General features: G+C 32.4%; 1 protein-coding gene across 1 annotated transcript in view; it reads right to left on the bottom strand.

Moving 5' to 3' along the window:
* LOC143051089 (sushi, von Willebrand factor type A, EGF and pentraxin domain-containing protein 1-like) overlaps nt 1-20,576 on the bottom strand; it is a 62,717-nt gene that overhangs the window by 18,785 nt on the left and 23,356 nt on the right. The window contains exons 16-27 of the mRNA XM_076224123.1: nt 19,858-20,019; nt 18,451-18,612; nt 17,744-17,884; nt 17,201-17,314; nt 16,671-16,784; nt 14,109-14,310; nt 13,764-13,921; nt 13,315-13,510; nt 11,329-11,501; nt 10,665-10,901; nt 1,481-1,648; nt 1,033-1,206 (exon numbers count right to left, since the gene is read on the bottom strand). Of these exons, the coding sequence (XP_076080238.1) occupies nt 1,033-1,206; nt 1,481-1,648; nt 10,665-10,901; nt 11,329-11,501; nt 13,315-13,510; nt 13,764-13,921; nt 14,109-14,310; nt 16,671-16,784; nt 17,201-17,314; nt 17,744-17,884; nt 18,451-18,612; nt 19,858-20,019 (2,001 nt within the window). The remainder of the gene's footprint in view (nt 1-1,032; nt 1,207-1,480; nt 1,649-10,664; nt 10,902-11,328; nt 11,502-13,314; nt 13,511-13,763; nt 13,922-14,108; nt 14,311-16,670; nt 16,785-17,200; nt 17,315-17,743; nt 17,885-18,450; nt 18,613-19,857; nt 20,020-20,576) is intronic.

Here is a 20,576-nt window from a genome sequence, read left to right as displayed (position 1 = left end):
TCGAATTCATTTTATTTGATCATGTTTTCTAAAAACTTACCAAAATAAATACAAAACTTTAACATTTTACAATGATACATAAAGTTATTACAAACAAAATTTATAAAGTTTTAAATTTGTTTTGTAATTGAGCTTCTTTGTATCTATGTAGTTTCACGGGGAAATAACTCTTAACTATAAACCTTTCGTACCAACGGTTACTTGCAACGGTTGCTTGAAAGCATAATCGAGTGCACACACTATTGTTTCCTACGAATACAAGAAGAAACCTCATGAAATTAGTCCCAAATTACAGCTAAAAATTCTCAAAACAGTTCTGCATATGATTCCTAAAACATGTGTTGATATAAAGTGTATGCATCAATAATTTTCAAAAGTTAAATGACGGCTCCCACTTCGTACTACGGTTGGTACGGTAGCAAATCTGGAAACCTCTATTCAGGCCAGACACTTCCCTTTGGTGGCATTTTGAAGAACAAACCAAAACCAGTTACACAGAAACATTTGAATATTTATGCGATTTACATGTATTATTATTGAAATATATCTTGTTCATCCGTTTTATCCAGTACGCTTCCGTTAGGTGTCCGTTTTATGTGGTACTCGTCCGTTGGATGTACGTTTCCGTTTCACGTACGTTGCATATCCGGTGTGTGTCCGTTTTGCATTCGTTACACGTCCGTTTCGTTCGGTCAGTTCATCAACGGACTCCCAACGGATTTCAATTTTGTCAACAGACAACTTTTATTTTCATCCGTTAGGCGTCCGTTCGTGCTATCCGGTAAGGTGTGACCGAGTCTTTAAAGTTGCTGCGTTTCCCTCGGTTTCAATTTGTTACCCGGATTTGTTTTCAATCAATCAATTTATTACTTTTGAACTGCGGTATACTACTGTTGCTTCTATTCATAAAGACATGTTTTTTAAAAAGAATAACCACCATAGAAAGGTGTGGTACTCTAGATTTTTGCTAATTTCCGTTGTGTACTTTGCTAGTGTATATGTATAGAAAAACAAATAAAATATTTGTCATACCTTCACACGTTGGCGCTGAACCTTCCCATTCACCTATTTCCGTACAATATCTGGTGGTATTTCCGAACAGCCTGTATCCTGATTTACATTCATACCTTACTCTGTTATCAAAACTATATGTGCTCCCTTTGAGGTATCCGTTACGAATCACTCCGGGAAATCCACAATCTACACCTACAATAGTTAAAAAGAGTACAATCTTGACAATCGGATATCAAAATTGAATCAGCTACTATTGTTTGCTGAAGAACATTAGTATTCCATTTTGTTTCATTTGAGATCTCTTTAATTCAATTCCTTCATTTCGAATTCATTTTTTTATTAAACTTCTGCTGTAAGACGTTTCTTGCAACCGATTGTATTCGTGTTTGCATCTTACGACTGATGAATATAAATTGATCAGAGTTTTCCTGTTATTTTTTAAGGTTAGTATATATAGAGCACATACGTAAACATACTGGTTCCACTTGTTCCCATTGACTGGTTACGAGACATCGCCTGGAAGATGGTCCATCTAGATCGTATCCTCTGGGACAGGTATAACTGACAGTATCATTGTTCTTTGTACCAGCATATTTTACAGTACTGTACAAAGGTTTGGATGGGATAGGGCAGTCTAGAGAAAAAGAAGATTGCATTGATTTCATATTTCTTAATGCATACGGTTTATTTGGACTGATTTTATAATTTATAAAATTGAGAATGGGTAATCTAGATTTCATATATTTGATAAATAGTATATATCTATTAACAATGTCTATAATTATGTTATTTAAAAAAAAGATTTACGGCGTTAAAGTTCTTAGTGACATTTGCATTGAATTTCACGATACAATTCATAATATCGCGAGGTGGACCAGGCAGTGGCAGGGTAAAAAATCCAGAAAATATTTAGGAAACAAACATAAAATTTTATATAGCGTACAATTTCTACTGTGATAAGGGACGGTGCAATATTTATCAAGCAGGGGGGACCGGTGCAAATCTCAAAACCTGTTTGAAAAAAAGTATTGTCCCATGCTGATGTGATAGGAAAAAAAGTAATGTCCCATGACCTCTATTCATTAAAAAAGTATGTGTCCCATGAATATCATGAATATATTGAGTGAATAAAAACACAATCTGTACCTTAAATAACGTAAAGCAACAATATTTATTGTGATATAAATGTTTTTGACAATCATTTTAACATTCTCGACTAGTCTTGACCTTCAAATTTAGTTTTGACTGGTGTAAATCAGCCCAACTAAATTAAATATTGATCTTACAAAATTCAAGCTTATTAGGTAGTTTGATTTATTGCTGTGAAATGAAAGAATTTAATTTTACAATAGGTAAAAATAAAAATTATTTATATATAAATTCAGATAGGCATCTTTAATTTTTTTTATAACTTTTTCAAATCAACTTGGATTTTCATCAAACTATTAAGTTTTTTGTTGTATTGCTGTAAAATTTAAGAATTAAAGTAATCTTGGTAAAAAAAAGCTAGGATTTGCTATTAAGATAGGCATCTTTAATTTTTTTAATAACTTTTTCAAATCAACTTGGATTTGCATCAAAATATGCAGCTATCTTAGAGATATATTAAGCTTACTGAATCTTAGGTCATTTTGTTTTTTGTTGTATTGATGTCAAATTTAAGAATTAGATAAATCTAGGTCAAAAAAGCTAGAATTTGCAGTTCGAACAAAATAGAGATAGTACACTTTACAATTTAATTGTTAAATTTGACAGCAATACAACAAAAAACAAATATGACCTGAGATTCAGTAAGCTTAATATATATCAAAGATAGCTGCATAGTTTGATGAAAATCCAAGTTGATTTGAAAAAGTAATTAAAATAATTAAAGTGTACTATCTCTATTTTGTTCGAAATGCAAATTCTAGCTTTTTTTTACCTATATTAATTTAATTCTTGAATTTGACAGCAATACAACAAAAAACAAAATGACCTGGGATTCAGTAAGCTTAATACATGTATATATCAATGATAGCTGCATAGTTTGATGAAAATCCAAGTTGATTTCAAAAAGTTATAAAAAAAATTAAAGATGCCTATCTGAATTTATATAATAATTTTTATTTTTACCTATTGTAAAATTAAATTCTTTCATTTCACAGCAATTAAGCTTGAATTTTGTAAGATCAATATTTAATTTAGTTAGATGGGCTGATTTACACCAGTCAAAATTAAAATTGTTTATCATATTCTGTTTCTGTTAAGTGTTTGCATGTTTCTTGTTTGTATTTTTGAGCTAATTAAAATAAAATGTTTATTACTTAAGCATTTGAAAAAAGTGTATGTCCCATGCATTAAGATAATGAAAAATCATCAGGTCCCACTACTTTGCACGTTGAAAAAAGTACATGTCCCCTTACCATTTGCACCGGTCCCCCCTGCTTGATAAATAATGCACCGTCCCTAACTCATTAATAAGCGAAATAAACACACTTCAATATCTGTAAATTTCCGTGTTTCCTGTTCAAGGTTGGTAGTTTACTCTGAGAACTTGGACATTTGTTTCATTGCTAAATCAGTGATCCTCGAGGACTAATCGATAATAAATCTTTCAGATTTAACACCAATGTAATTTTTAATAATCTTAAACGGAATGTTATGGTTAGATATTATTGTTATATATATATATGTCCACTAACGCAGTTCTACAATCTATCGATACCTACAGTATGACATTGCCAAGGTCATATTTTATTCTGACCGTTTATGACGGTTTTTTACAAAATCAATTGAATGTGTACTGATTGAAAAAAAGTCTCAGATAAATATCTTTTAACTATTTGTTATTGGCTTTAATTTGGTGCCATTTATTACGAGTAATCTCAGATTTTCACCTTGTGATTTGTTTGTTTATGTTGTGAAGGAAGTATAAATTCCCTGCCAGGTCTGTGTTTTTGTTAGTCGTTTAACTGTCGGTCTGGCGAGTTTAACCCTTTTCAACTGATTGTTATTTGTTTTTATGTTTTGGTTTCATACAACCACCCAAGCTTAGGACTGGCTTTGTCGCCAGCAATAATATTAAACGCCGCCACATTCTGTATGTACCTTTTCAAAGTCAGGAGACTGCAAATTTAACCAGATGCTCCACAGGGCGCAGCTTTATACGACCGCAGAGGTTGAACCCTGAACGGTTGGGGCAAGTATAGACACAACATTCAAGCTGGATTCAGCTCTAAATTTGGATTGTGATTAAATAGTTGACACAGCATAGGTTTCTGACACAGAATGAATGTGGTCTAATGCACTTAACATTTTTGTTTTGCCTTTGAGCAATTCACTATGCTGTTGAATATTAATCCTCTCAAAAATATGTTTGAAGAAATTATCTTTTTATTTATGAAATCTGAAATGAGAAAAATTGAACCCCTCCCCCCCATTTTTTTTCACATCCCCCTTTCCCTTTTTCCAAAACTGATCTCAATTCAAATTTCTAACGGAGTTTGCAACAATAACTACTCATTTAAATACATCATAAAATATTAAAATGTAACAAAAGGTGCTTGTTATCACTGAATGGTAAAGATTGTTTTAATTTATCAGTTGGTAGTAAAAGTGAATATACATTGTATATTGTATAAAACAATGATTTAAGTTGACTCAACTACTATTCTGGACAAAGAAAGATAACTCCAATCAATTGAAAATTTATTGCTATTGCACAATATTGTGCAATTAGATATTTCTGGCTATTGTGCAATACTGTGCAATTGAAAATATTTGCTATTGCACAATACTGTGCAATTGAAGATTTCTTGCTATTGCGCAAAACTGAGCAATTGAAAATTTCTTGCTATTGCACAATACTGTGCAATTGAGGATTTCTTGCTATTGCTGAATACTGTGCAATTGAATATTTCTTGCTATTGCACAATACTTAATATAATAATTTTGAATCCTGATTTGAACCAACTTGAAAACTGGGCCCATAAACAAAAATCTAAGTACATATTTAGATTCAGCATATCAAAAAAGCCCAAGAATTCAATTTTTGTTAAAATCAAATTTAGTTTAATTTTGAACCCTTTGGACTTTAATGTAGACCAATTTGAAAACGGGACCAAAAATTAAGAATCTACATACACAGTTAGATTAGGCATATCAAAGAACCCCAATTATTCAATTTTTGATGAAATCAAACAGAGTTTAATTTTGGACCCCGATTTAGACCAACTTGAAAACTGGGCCAATAATCAAAAATCTAAGTACATTTTTAGAATTCAACATATTAAAGAACCCCAAGGATTCAATTTTTGTTAAAATCAAACTAAGTTTGATTTTGGACCCTTTAGACCTTCATGTAGACCAATTTGAAAACGGGACCAAAAATTAAGAATCTACATACACAGTTAGATTAAGCATATCAAAGAACCCCAATTATTCAATTTTTGATGAAATCAAACAAAGTTCAATTTTGGACCCTTTGGGCCCCTTATTCATAAACTGTTGGGACCAAAACTCCAAAAATCAAACCCAACCTTCCTTTTATGGTCACAAACCTTGTGTTTAAATTTCATAGATTTCTATTTACTTATACTTAAGTTATGGTGCGAAAACCAAGAATAATGCTTATTTGGGCCCCTTTTTGGCCCCTAATTCCTAAACTATTGGGACCTCAACTCCCAAAATCAATCCCAACCTTCCTTTTGTGGTCATAAACCTTGTGTTTAAATTTCACTGATTTCTATTTACTTATAATAAAGTTATTGTGCGAAAACCAAGAATAATGCTTATTTGGGCCCTTTTTTGGCCCCTAATTCCAAAACTGTTGGAACCAAAACTCCCAAAATCAATCCCAACCTTCCTTTTGTGGTCATAAACCTTGTGTCAAAATTTCATAGATTTCTATTCACTTAAACTAAAGTTATAGTGCGAAAACCAAGAAAATGCTTATTTGGGCCCTTTTTGGCCCCTAATTCCTAAAATGTTGGGACCAAAACTCCCAAAATCAATCCCAACCTTCCTTTTGTGGTCATAAACCTTGTGTCAAAATTTCATCGATTTCTATTCACTTTTACTAAAGTTAGAGTGCGAAAACTAAAAGTATTCGGACGACGACGACGCCAACGTGATAGCAATATACGACGAAAAATTAAAATTTTTGCGGTCGTATAAAAAGTGGTTGTCGTTTTGTTGCTATACTTTTTACAGTTTTGCTTTGAACATATATCAGACTTTATTTTTCTCGTTCAAATTGTTTTACATTTTTCATTGAATGACCTTTTATAGCATACCATGTAAGCGGCATGGGTTTTATTCGTTGTTGAAGGCTGTACGATGATATTTAGTTTTTAACTTCTTCGTCAGGTGGTCGTTATGTCATCGACAATTATATCAAATCTTTTGATTTTTACATTTATCAATATGTACGAACGTTGTATGTTTGTTACGGATACTCCAACCAGTAATAATAAAACCACCCGACAAATTCTTAAAAAGATACATCTATTTAATGCATGAAAACTTTAGATCTTTGAACATTTTTTAAATCGGTATGAATATTGATTTTATTATCAAAAGACAGATTATTGTTAAAAACGTAGGTACATTAACTGTGCATTGTTCGACAACTGTGTTTACTGATAGATCAGTACAATGCACATTAAGCCTTTATCTTGGTTGTCTTTATTCAAACCTGTTAGTACTGTATGATATATACCTTACTCCTCTATTTTAGATGTCCCTTTTTAACATTTTTTTATTCGAGCGTCACTGATGAGTCTTTTGTATACGAAAAGCGCGTCTGGCTTAAGTATAAAATTTCATTGATAAATTCATAATTATAAATTAACTATTAACAGAACTTTTGAAATACTAAGACTTTTGTACCTCATGAATAAATCACTTTAGCTGTAATTTGTAAAATTTTTAGGAATTTCTGTTCCTCAACGCTCTTTAACTTCGTACTTTTTTTTGGCCTTTTTAATATATATATATATTTAAGCGTCACTGGTGAGTCTTTTGTCAACGAAACGCGCGTCTGGCGGTAATATAAAATTTCAATCCTGGTAGCTTTGATGAGTTTATTTATTTTAAATCTGTTAGTACTGTATGATCGGCACCTTCCCCTTTGTGTTAGATGTTTTTGTTGGATAATTGCGTTTACTGAAAGATCAGTACAGTGTACTATATGCCATTATGTTAGATGTCTTTGTTCTAAACCTGTAAGTACTGTATGATCTTTACCTTACCACTTTGTGTAAGATGTTTTTGTTCTAAAACTGCGTTTATTGATAGATCGGTACCTTTCCCTTTATGTTAGATGTTTTTGTTGGATAACTGTTAGTATTGTATGATCGACACCTTCCCCTTTTGATGTTTTTGTTCGCTAACTGCGTTTACTGAAATTGGTACCTTATGCCTTTCTGTTAGATGTTGTGTGTTTGTTTGAAAGCTGTGAGTACCGTTACATATAGATTGGTAGCTTATGGCTATGTGTTGTTTGTTTCGTGCATGTTTGATAACTGCGAGTTCTGGTAGATCGGTAGCCTATTTCTTTATGTCTTCATGGAAGATGTCTTTGTTTGATAGCTTCTGGTATTATCCGAGGGGTATCTTATTTATTTCTTTAAGATGTTGTTGTGCTTATTATCGATATGACAAGTCAAATTCTTTCAAATTCGTTTTGCAGTTTATTTCTATGTACTGTCAAAAGTTAGAAGAAATTGGGGCGCTCAAAAATAGACTGCCATCGGTCAACCATTACAATTAAACCTTTATGTTCTTAGTAAAAATCTGGCGGATATTTAATTTTTTCGTACTATTTGACAATATGTCAAGCTAGGGCCTGTAATAACTTAGGATAAAGTATGGGGTTTGGTCATTGTTGAAAGCCGTACGATGACCGTAGTTGTTTACGTCGTTGTCCTTTAGTTTCTGATGGATTAATGCTTTTCTTTTCTATAACACATTTGTAATACGTATATGTAATATGAGCCGAGAATTGCTTATGCCAACATTCATTCCAGCTTTTAAATCATCATTAATGTTATGACACATCCTGGATATATATTTTACTAACTTATAAAGACTAAGCTTGTTTTATCTTGATGTTAATTTCTATGGCATTTGGCCTCCAACAATCAGCAATTCCCACACAACAAAGCAAGCTATAAAAACCCGGATATGATACATGAATAGTGTAATCATTTGATTGGTTTGTAACAGTCTGATTAGTTGATATTATTTAACAGTGTTATCATTTTTGTTTATTCCCTAGCATTTTGGGGACAAAACAATCAGTATGTGATATATTTGTACCTAATAGTCTTATCATATTTTGATAACTTTTTTAACAGTTTATTTCTTGACAGGGTTTCAATGGGTTATTGTTGACTCAATGTCGATTATCTTTATAGTTCACAAGTACTATAAAGTAAAATTACAAAAATACTGAACTCGTAGGAAAATAAAAACGGAAAGTCCCTAATCAAATGGCAAAATCAATAATAAAACACATCAAACGAATGGACAACAACTGTCATATTCCTGACTTGGTACAGGCATTCTCAAATGAAGAAAATGATCGATTGAACCTGGTACTAGTTGTACAATATACATTGAAATTGGGATAAAAACTCTAATTTGGCATTAAAATTAGGAAGATCATGTCATAGGGAACATGTGTACTAAGTTTCAAGTTGTTTGGACTTCAACTTCATCAAAAACTACCTTGACGAAAACTTTAAGCTGAAGAGGGACGAAGGGGCGAACGGACGGACGAATAGACGCACATACCAGAAAACATAATGCCCTTTACTATCGTAGATGGTGCATAAAAATAAGGAGATTTTGTCAATGAGATACTGACTATCCTCTAGTTCAAATGACGAACAGGTCTGTTATTATAAAGGCAAAATATTGTAACCGTTTTACAGGATTATAATCAGAAATCACTAAGCGCTGAACTTTTTGATTGATTATTTCAATTTATGAATACCAAAAATGGTACTTTAGTACTTAATGTTACTGAAAATAAATAAAAATTTAACTGAACTGAAAAAAAATCGACTGTTTTTTACCTGTTCTTTTTTGCTTGTAAACATGTTTGTTTGTTATGTTATGTTATGTTATTTTGTTTTGTTTTTGTTTTTTGAAGGTAGGGTAGTTTAGTTATTATTTCTATTTTACATTGTACTGAAAAATTATTCATTGCATATGATTACGAGATGCCGACTGGAAAACAAGTGCCATATTCCTGACATCTGACATAGTACAGGCATTTTACGAAACACGTGACGGGTAAATCATGGTTTGAAAGCTAGCTCATCTTCCCACTTGTATGACAGTTGTATGTAGTTCCGTTATATTCACAAAAGTGTGCAAGTATCCCAAACTGACATAAAAATCTAACGTAAAAATAATAATGTTTGTTACTTATAGGTCAACTGCATACATTTGTATTACTTAAAACTTTGTATAAGTTTTTGACTGAATGGAATTCACGATATGTAACACTTTACCTTAGGGCACTCAAGGTTGGTTTCAAATTAAAACAAAGTCTTCAACGAGTATTTTAAAGGATGACCGGCTAGGTTATGATAAGCACCCAGATTTGTCTCAACAAAGTTTATAAACGGTTTTATGCACTCTTCTCTTTAAAATATGCTTATCTAGTAAAAATTATAGAGAAAAGAGTTGTTTACCGAAGTTGAAATTTGATGACTAAAATAAATATATAAATCCAGTTAAATAAATGGTGAATATATACGTACATTAGACACAGATGAAGCCCCTGCTTGCATATAACTTTATAAAGGGGCATAACGCAAGAACAATAAAGTGAAACTACCCAAATGTGAACTTAATCTCAATTTTGTGTTAATAACTAAGCATTGTGTATAAGATTCGTAACATTTGGTTGAAGCAAACTAAAGTTAGAGAATGGAAACGAAAAATACATTATTTTTTCCAGTTGTAAAGGCGCATAACTCTAGAACGATATAAGTGATGCCACCAAAATTCAAACTTGATCTGTGTTTTGTGGTTATAAGCATAGAGTATAAGTTTTGTAATATTTGGTAGAGACAAACTATAGAAAGGGAACGGAAACCAATTTTAAGACGTACGTACGGGAGGAAAAACGGACATGGGTAAAACTTAACGCACCCTCAGCTACTGGTGTTTTTTTTCTATTTTCTTTTGTTTAAGGCTGATAAATAAATAAATATCCATATCTAAATACTTACCTATAAGATTGTTCTCGATTCAGAAGCATTAATAAAGCAATTCTAATTTACATTTTTAAATTCCTCTTATTATGGCATCCATTATTACACCATGCATAAGTATTTTGCCAAGAAAATCAAAATAATGTAGTAGAAATACCTTCTTTTCATTCCTGATTTGTGGAGAAATGTATATATTGCATAATAATAGGTTCAAAAACATGTCACAATTTTACATTAATTTCTTTTTTAAATGGAAAACATATAATAAATTATATGCATGCATTTTTGATTTACCATTTTATTAAGCATTTCTATAACTAAAGCATAAATAAGCAATACTAGTTTTAGGTAATCTCAAAGCTAGAATGTAACTGCTTGCAGCTGTCCTAATGCCATACAAAGTGAATACACGCTGGGTCTATCCATACCCATATCCTATACCTTGACAAAATCCCGAGGGATTCGGCTGTAAATCTCCATGAAGCCCTGATTGTACGTCAGGCCATGCTATGATGTCACCTAAGTTCTTATCACATGTGACTATCATGGTTTCTATCTCCGATTGGGTAAGTTCTTTAGACCACACATTAAGGTTTGTAAGGAGTCCCACAAATGATTCCGTTGGACTAAGGGTACCACCTTTATCTTGTTCCTGTCCTATCATAACCTTTCCACCACCTGTAAATATACATTGAAATATTCTGACTTCTTAAACTTAATTGACTGATTGTAGATTAAGCTAATAGAAGTTCGTGAAGATTGGAAATGCTTGGTTTTGATTAGCTAGGCATTGTGCTTTTATAAAGGCTTGTAGATTCACATCAAATACTATTGACTATAGTAAAATTTTAATTTCTAAGCGGAGGTAGAGTGTTCGTACTTGTTTTATTGGCACTCATACCACATCTTCTGATATCTTTTATAAACATTTTCTTTATGAGCCATTATTTAAAATTTGCGATATTCGACCAAGCAAATTTACAATTTAAAAAAAAAGGTTACTTGTACATGTAATTTATTGGAAGGGAAATGACTGAAATGCGTCCACCATATACCAAACGTTTGTCAACTGTTTGCACTAGGTACTTCCGTTGAGGCTATTTACCTTTTATTGTTTCTCCTGCAGCTAAATTATACCCCTCGTCCCATAGAAATGCATTTTTGTAAATTTTCCAAGCTCCTTTTTCTGTAGACCACGTGACTAACACATGATGCCATGTTCCATCGTTCACCTTTACATCGGTGTTTATCTTTTTGTTATTAACATAAATTACAAATCTGAAGCGAGAAAATGACGGAAGTGATTGGACAATTCAGCAATTATTTAATAGTAAAAAAAAAACACCAAAAAACTACTAAATTACCGAAATTCAATACGGAATGTCTTTTAAAACATGGCAAAATCAAAAGCACAAACACATCTAACGAATGGAAAATAATGTTCATATTCCTGACTTGGCATATCCTCATGTAGAAAATGATGGATTAAACCTTTAAGTTTAATACATTGGCGGATCCAGGGGGTGTTCCTGGGGTTGGAACCCCCCTTTTTTGGCCGATCAATGCATTTGAATGGGAACATATAGTTGGAACCCCCCCCACCTCCTTTGTCCTGGCTTGGGACCCCCTCCGTTTTAAATGTCTGGATCCGCCACTGTAATAGATCTTTATTGTTTATAACTGACAACAGTTTGTCCAGTAAATCTTATTATGATGTATTTCCTATTGCCAATTGGTTATGGTGATGAAAATTTAAATTAGAGTTTAAAATCTCAATATCATAAATATTTGATTGATTCCTAGCACGTTATAACGAATTAACGTATATGAGGAGTAAGTCTTTTTTCTTTTATCCCTATATTTCCACTGGAGAAGGATCATGGAAAATTTAACTTTGCATTTTTCCACATAAATTCTGTACTTCTAGATTTGCGAAGAATTTGAAGATATTGAATTCAAACTATGCAGACCATTTAATCATTTAATTGATTACTTAATTTTGACAAGAATTATTTAACAGCAAAACATATGAAAAAAAATAGGGGAGATACAACCGTTTAAAAAAACATAATAATCCAATAGGATTGGAACCAGAACCGTGTCTTTCTGACAAAAACAAGAATATGTTCATAGTACACGGATGCCCCTCTCGCACTATAATTTTAACATTCAGTGGACCGTGAAATTGTGGTCAAAAATCTAATTTGGCTTTTAAATTAGAAAGATCATATCATAGGGAACATGTGTACTAAGTTTCATGTTGATTGGACTTCAACTTCATTAAGAGCTACCTTGACCAAAAACTTTAACCAAAAACTTTAACCTGAATATTGCACTACCATTTTCTATGCTCAGTGGACCGTATATCTGGGTCATAAATCTTATTTGGCATTAAAATTAGAAAGATCCTACATGTATCATAGGAAACATGTGTAATAAGTTTCAAGTTGATTGGACTTCAACTTCATCAAAAACTACCTTGACTAAAACGTTAACCTGAAGCGGGACAGACGGACGAACGGACGGACAAACGAACGAACGGACGGACGCACAGACCAGAAAACATAATAGTTATCACCATCCTCATCAAAAGTGGAAATATAACACTATAAGATTCCCACGATGTAATGGTGTCACACATAGTTTTATGATGCAAACATGGATGACGATACAGCACTTTATCCTTATTATTATTATTATTATTATTATGGAACGCTCCCCGCTCTTACCTTCCTGGTGTGTCGTGGAAGCATACAATGTTTGAGAACGGAAGAAATAAATGATATAAACTGAAAAGTAACAATATATTACTTTTATTTATACCATTTATCTGTATTAATAGCGCAAATGAAAGATTTGTTTTTGGAGAAATAAAATTCCAATTGGCGTTAATATAACGCACAAGAACTGCAAGTTATAGATCAATAATGATATCCCTGCTACAATTATTTGTTAGAATGGAAATTGATAATTAACAGAAATGAGAATGCATCACAGATGAAGGGAAACACGGATATACGTTAACCTGTAAAGAGTGTAAGAGAAATTAATAATGAGATTTTAATAATTGATTGTGCATTGTTTTACTCACCCATCATAATTCGTTATTGTCAATGCGTTATCAAATGCTCCTACAGAATAGGAGAAAGGTGTACCCTGGTTTATCTCATCAGATGTCCTGATCCAAAAACCAATAGAAAAGGCTGACATCTCTCTGCCCAATTTAAATGTTGAATAATTTATTGTCCCCGAACTAGGAAAGTCAAGCAAATATTTGCTGTCAAGTTCTGAAATTCAAAACCGCATGTTTATGTATCTTTATTTTTCCTCGTTAATTTTCACCCGATTTGCTTAAAAGTTTTCAATCTTAACTACTGGTAAAATTACTTTAATATAATGTCAATTAATAATGTTAGAATTTAAAATAAACTCAAAGAAATAATACAAACAAGAAAAAGTTGCTAATGTCAATAGTTAAAGTTTATTTCTTCATTTGTTTTTTTTTAGTGTGTTTTTTTAATGTTTTTATTTTGTAAGTACCTGTTTCACAGAGTCTTCCAGAAAATGTTTGAGGACAAATGCATTCGAATGAATTAATGCGATCCACACATGTAGCACCTTGGAAACAGGGCAAAGAAGCACATTCGTCAATTTCATTCAGACACTGTTTTCCTGTGTACCCTGGCATGCATACACAGCTACAAAGAAAATTAAGTGTATAAATTAAAACATTATAGCTACGAAATCAGTAAATGTGTTATATATCATAAAACGCATTATATATTAATAACGATAATTTCTTGCTTTTCAATACTTTAAGGTATTAATACTTTATAATTTCTTATGACATATAATTATATGTGATATGAATCTTTTGATGCATACCTGAATCCTGCAACTTCATCAACACAGGTACCATCATTCTGACAAGGTCCTGATGAACAGTCATCATTGTTGATCTCACAGTTAACACCAGAGTATCCATTGGCACATTGACATGTGTATCCCTGTAACGTATTTACACATATACCTTCATGCTGACATTGTGCGTTCTTACAGTCGTCTTTTAGTCGTTCACATCTTGGACCTGACAAAAAGCATGGGTGTCCGCACTTAGTAATTTAGATAAAGAAGATATTAAACTGTTAAACAAGTAGGTAAACATTTCTTGAACCACTGAAAACGATTCTTATGAAAACACTCGTTAAATGTAAAAAAAAAAAATAAAGTTTTACTATATCATTTTGAAAAGAGTAACTAAAACGAATTTAACAATGCAGTTGTATGTGTAAAACAATACTATGACAAGTATCTGGATCATACATGACTTCTTAAATACCCATTAAGTTAAAAAAAAAGAGAGAGAGAAAAAAAAAAAAAACACATGAATGCTTTCCTAAATACAAATCAAACTGAATCGTTCATTGTAGACAACATTATAAGTTGTAGCTGTATATATATATATACATTGTACATATTTTTCCGTTCACGAACACCTTTTTGACTGATAAGCTTGGTTAATCAAATTTAAACGTCAAGTATCTATACTATTAAACGAGAAGACCTCATTTTGTGTGTCGCTTCTCTTCCTTCCACAATAAATCAATCATCATGCCTCTGTGTCCTATAGGTAACATGCATAGTCGCATTTGTCATCCATTCTTATGATTATTCAGATTGAGTTATTTTGGGAGAAAAACGACAAAAATGGAGTCCGGATATGATTCCGTCATCAGACTGACTTTTAGTCATAGAAAAGGCTTCCGGTTTGAAACATGCACAGATACAACCAATCGTATGATAGATAACAAAAATGAAAAATAATAAGCCAATCAGAGCGTTCTCCATATCATGGTGTTTAGATCCCAAGAACCACAACTATTATACCTCCTTATTTTTCGCGTTTATCTACATGTGAACTACGATTATACTACTTTAACATGTTTAATATATAGAGACTCTCTGTATTCTGTCTACAGTTTTCTGTGGATGTTTTCTATTTAAGGGGTCATACCAAGGACGTATATCTTGTTAGTTATACGTCCTTGGTTGTACATCCTTGAGTCATACCAGTTGCGTATATATATATATATTAAAATACGTAAAACATGTGACACAAGTACAACCAATCATATAATAGATAACAAAAATGACAAATAAATAAGCCATTCAGAGCGTTCTCCATATCATGGTGTTTAGATCGCAAGAATCACAACTATTATACCTCCTAAGAGAGGACAAGTATTTTTCGCGTTTCATATCATGGTGTTTAGATCGCAAGAACCCATTCAGAGCGTTCTCCATATCATGGTGTTTAGATCGCAAGAATCACAACTATTATACATCCTTAGAGATAACAATTATTTTTCGCGTTTATCTACATGTGAACTACGATCATACTTCTTCATATATAGAGACTCTCTGTATTCTGTTAGGAACTTTCTATGATAGTATAGAAAGTCCCTGATTATGTCTACTGTTTTCTTTGAAATGTTTACTATTTAAGGGGTGTACCACTTGCATGTGTATTAAAATAAGTAAAACATTCTCAACTTCATCTAAAACTACCTCGACCAAAAACTTAACCTGAAGGGGGACAGACGGACGGACGGACGGACGGACGACCGAACGAACGAACGAACGCACGGATGCACAGACTAGAAATCATAATGCCCTTAAATGGGGTATACAAATTTATTGTTGAAAGGGAAAATAGTGATTTGGTAAAAATGAAAGTAAGGTAGAGACTAGAGGGAGGTAGGACCTTTTTCGGGGCGTCGGGATCGGGTGTTTTTAAGCTCGGGATTTGGAGATTGGTCCTTACGGGATCCGGGAATATATTTTTCGATTTCGGTGTTTCGGGATATACATTTCTTTATATTCTGCATCTCGGGATTTCATGGTTTTAAGCCCGGGATTTCGGGATCAGGACCCCTCCGACCACCCCTCAAATTAGCCTTAGTCGGTCTTAGCCATTTATACAAGATTCATATCCTACCATTTGCATTGATGGATTGTCCTAGAAGCACATTTTATTAGACTAATAATTGTCTATATATATAAGCAGATACATTTATTTCATGTTTGAAACGGTGCAAATTTTTAATTTGATTTGACTTTTACCAAAAGAAGCATTGTAGCAAAGGAGAATAATAATTGTGGTCTGAGGCCAGAAACACGAAAATAATTGAATTTAACAGACAGGAAACAAATATCGGACTTTGGAAAAAGGTAGAGGGCTTTTGATACCTTTTATGAAATTCTCCATACATAATATCTTTTACAAAAAATCATCCTACAACAGTTCGTTCACAAGTTGTATATGCCCGCGATTTCGCGGGAGTGTTCTAGTACTCTTGAAATGGAAAACCTCCATTATATAAAGCATAATGAGACAAAATCTTTTAAACATATTGAAAACAATTAAAACATTAAAAATAGTAATACCTTCATACTCTGGAAGACATGAACAGTTATAGTTATTGACACCATCTACACATGTCCCGTTGTTTACACACGGTTGTCCTAAACATTCGTCAATATTTACTTCACACTTTTTGCCTTAAAACAAAAATATATATTCACATTATTCTAGGATGACGTGTTTAACCATAAAGTAATACAACAAAAAAATCTTTTACCTCTCGAATTATTGAATACAAATTGAACAGTTTTTTTTTTATTGAAAGCACAGTTTTTTCAATATCAACATCAGACATTATTTCAAGTAATTCGGGAAAAATGTATTTTAGATATTTACTCATCGCTTTGTATTGCTTTAAAGGTTACATTTTTGTATATATATATATATAGTTGTGTATCTGTAAATCATTCATTCAAAATGTCAACGTAACCTTAGTGTAAAAGTTCCTATAGCAAGCACATTCTGTATAAGTCACTGTTAAAATTAACTACAAATGAACAAATCGGTAACTGTAAAATGATCAAAAGTCGATCCATATAATACGCTTAAGTACCTGTAAATCCAGCTACACATTTACATGAGTAATCCACTTTAAGGTCTACACAACTGCCTCCATTGAAACATGGATCAGATTCACATTCGTCCAGTTCTTTCTCGCAATATGCACCTAAGAAAAAGTAAAATAACAAAAAAACTGAACTCCGAGGAAAATTCAAAACGGAAAGTGCCTAATCAAATTGCAAAATCAAATGATAAAACACATCAAACGAATGGACAACAACTATCATATTTCTGACTTGGTACAGGCATTTTTAAATGTAAAAAACAGTAAATTGAACAACATGGTTTTATAGGTGCTAAACCTCTCACTTTTATGACAGTCGCATCAGATTAAATAGTTGGATTAAAACCAAGTCCCCATTTTCAGAACAGAGTTCGTTCAAAAACTTTGATGTATTTGGCATTTTATTAAGTACATTTGTATTTATATTTAATGTGTGTGATATACTGACGACATGCAAAACATCAATACATATGGCATGTTTGTCAAACATATATCAGACTGAATATATAGCTGGATTGCATTCATATTTACCCGTATAACCTGGAGCACAAATACACCTTATTCCAAATCCTCCTTGGCTCCTACATGTTGCTCCATTTTTACACGGTTTGGCAAAACATTCATCAAAGTCTACTTCAACTGGAATATCTGACTGGTAATCAGTGTAAGAACCTTTACAAAATTAAATATAAACAAAAAATTAAAACACTACAGCTCGGAATAGCTGACTACATCAAACCACCAATGGCTACACCAAACCACTAGATAGCGTGACTACATCTAATCATTAGACATTGTGGATATCTTTAACAATTAGACAGTGCGACTACCTTTAACCCATTAGACAGTGTGACTACCTTTTACCATTAGACAGTGTGACTACCTTTTACCATTAGACAGTGTGACTACCTTTTACCATTATACAGTGTGACAACCTTTTACTATTAGACAGTGTGATTATTTTTTACCATTATACAGTGTAACTACGTCATTATTAGACTGTGAGATTACCTTTTACGTTAGACAGTGTAAGAAATTGTTCTGTATGCTGCAAGATGTTAATTTCTTACCAATTTTTGTATATCTATAACACTTCTTATACTAAGTATTAACTATCAACAAATAACTGAACTATCAAGACTTTTTTAATCATTTGCTAGTGTAATGTCCATTTTTAGGTATTTGAAACAGAAAGAACAAGAAAGTCGCCCACAATAAATGTTTGTTATCATATTTACCTTGGCATTCAGACACATCAGTACTTGCAATATCTAATGTATTGCCTTCACCAGGACAGTCCAAACAGAATGTTTTCCCTACATCGAACTGGTATGTTCCTTTTGGGCAAGGTAAACAGGGCTCTAACCCTGTCTTAGATGCATATCCTGAGCTACATTCAGCTGAAAAAAAGGTTTTTTTCATCAAATAATCTATTAATTAATGGTGCATGGACAATGAAACACTTCATGTTAATGCTTTAACAGTATTATCTATTCTAATTTATGTGATGACTACTGCAAAATTAGTCATATAAAGTCTCTGTTTATCTCAGTGTTAAGTTCATTAAATGGTACAATTCTGTTTTTCCTTTCTGGAATCATTTTCGAAAGCTGCATGGTAAACATATGTATTTGCATTACAAAATATTGAAATGCACGGATACGATTTTTCTACATATCTAATATATTAATGATTCTAAAAATCATGTATTAATTTAAACAGATTAGTGTATAATATATTTTTGATATCATTACATATACTAACTAAAAAAAGGCAACAGTGCGTTGATCAAAAGTCATAAATCGGTTTAAAGAAAACAAATCCGGATTACAAACTAAAACCAAGGGAAACACATCAACGGAATAACAGAAAAACTGAAGTGCAACAAAAACAAACGCCAACACACATAAAAACGTCCTATTTGATAACAACTGCCATGTTCCTGACCTGGAACAGGGAATATTAAGAAAACATTGTGTTGAGCCTAGTTTATGGCTAGCCAAACCTCCTGCTTATATGGTAATGTTGAAATACAGCAATAGATGTCAAATATATTGTGCAGAGAATGAAAGAGGTATTCTATTATTAGCGTTGCCATATGTTACTTCAATAAAAACCACAATACTATCGTATTAATGATATACTTTAATTTGAAGAAAGGTATATATTTAGGTTTGATATAGGTTTTTTTATATATAAACTTAAAATTGACATTTTGAATCAGAGTGCTGCTTTTTATATATTTTTTTAACTGGACATTGTCAAAAATCTTTCAAATGTAATTGTTTTACTTTGGATAGATCTATTAAAGCAAGACATATTTTTCTTATTGAATGCTCTTACTCCTGAACCAGTAGAAGCCATATACTAGAAGTTTCCAATACCAAATATTAAACACAATTATGTTGTGGATGTGGTTTCCCTCGGTTTTAGTTTTTAACATGGATTTTTTTCTCCAAATCGATTTATGACTTTTTAACAGCGGTATACTACTGTTGCCTTTATTTACACTATCTCATATAATCCTTGGATACCAGATGATCAATACTGTCTTAACCATAAGTTACGTAAATTAATCTTTGAAACCTATACGACTTCTACGGGTTAAGTAATAGTTAACTGATGAGTTATCATAGTGTTTTTACCTCTACACATGCTTAGTCTTCTGGTACCCCTTCTTAAAGTTGTGGTACTTCTAGGACAATTGTTGCATGTTGTCTGCCCATAAAGGTTTTGGTATGAGCCCTTTGGACATGTTGTACATTGATCTATACCGTCCTTAGAGAATGTTCCAGGGAGACATTGAGCTAAAAAAAAACATGAATAAATTGATCAAATGAATGATATAATCAATGAGGAAATCAGTACTAGATGTGTTGCATTCTTATAGGAAAATATCTTTTTATTCGTTCCTATCAATGTGTCAAAAAAATCAAAGAAAATCTTAAAGTTGCACTCCAACAATCACTAATTCTAATATGGGGACGAAGTCCCCAATTACGGTAGAAAAATCAATAAAAAAAAAAAAAAAAAAAAAAAAAAAAAAATCGGGAAAAATTTCCCGAATTTTTCATTCTACTAATGAACTCAAAATCGTTAACTTTTTTTTTCAGATCTAGTTCCTGTTCCGGTTTTCCCCGCATTTGCATTGCGCAGAAATCTGTCTTGTTTGCATGAGACTTTGAAAAGAAAATTATATGTATCAGTCAAGTAAAATATAAGATTGGAACTCAATACAATTTCATTTTTAATAATTGTTTGATTTGAAAAAAACGTTACCTGATGGAAGCGTTTCTTTTGTTTACATTGAATATGACGTCATAACTTAAACAACGTCACAGCTAAATCCCTAACCACAGAACCG

Source organism: Mytilus galloprovincialis, chromosome 1, assembly GCF_965363235.1.
Source record: "Mytilus galloprovincialis chromosome 1, xbMytGall1.hap1.1, whole genome shotgun sequence".
In the NCBI taxonomy this organism is placed as follows: Eukaryota; Metazoa; Mollusca; class Bivalvia; order Mytilida; family Mytilidae; genus Mytilus; species Mytilus galloprovincialis.
The sequence above is the reverse complement of the archived record's forward strand: the minus strand, read 5'-3'. Positions and strand labels throughout refer to the sequence as shown.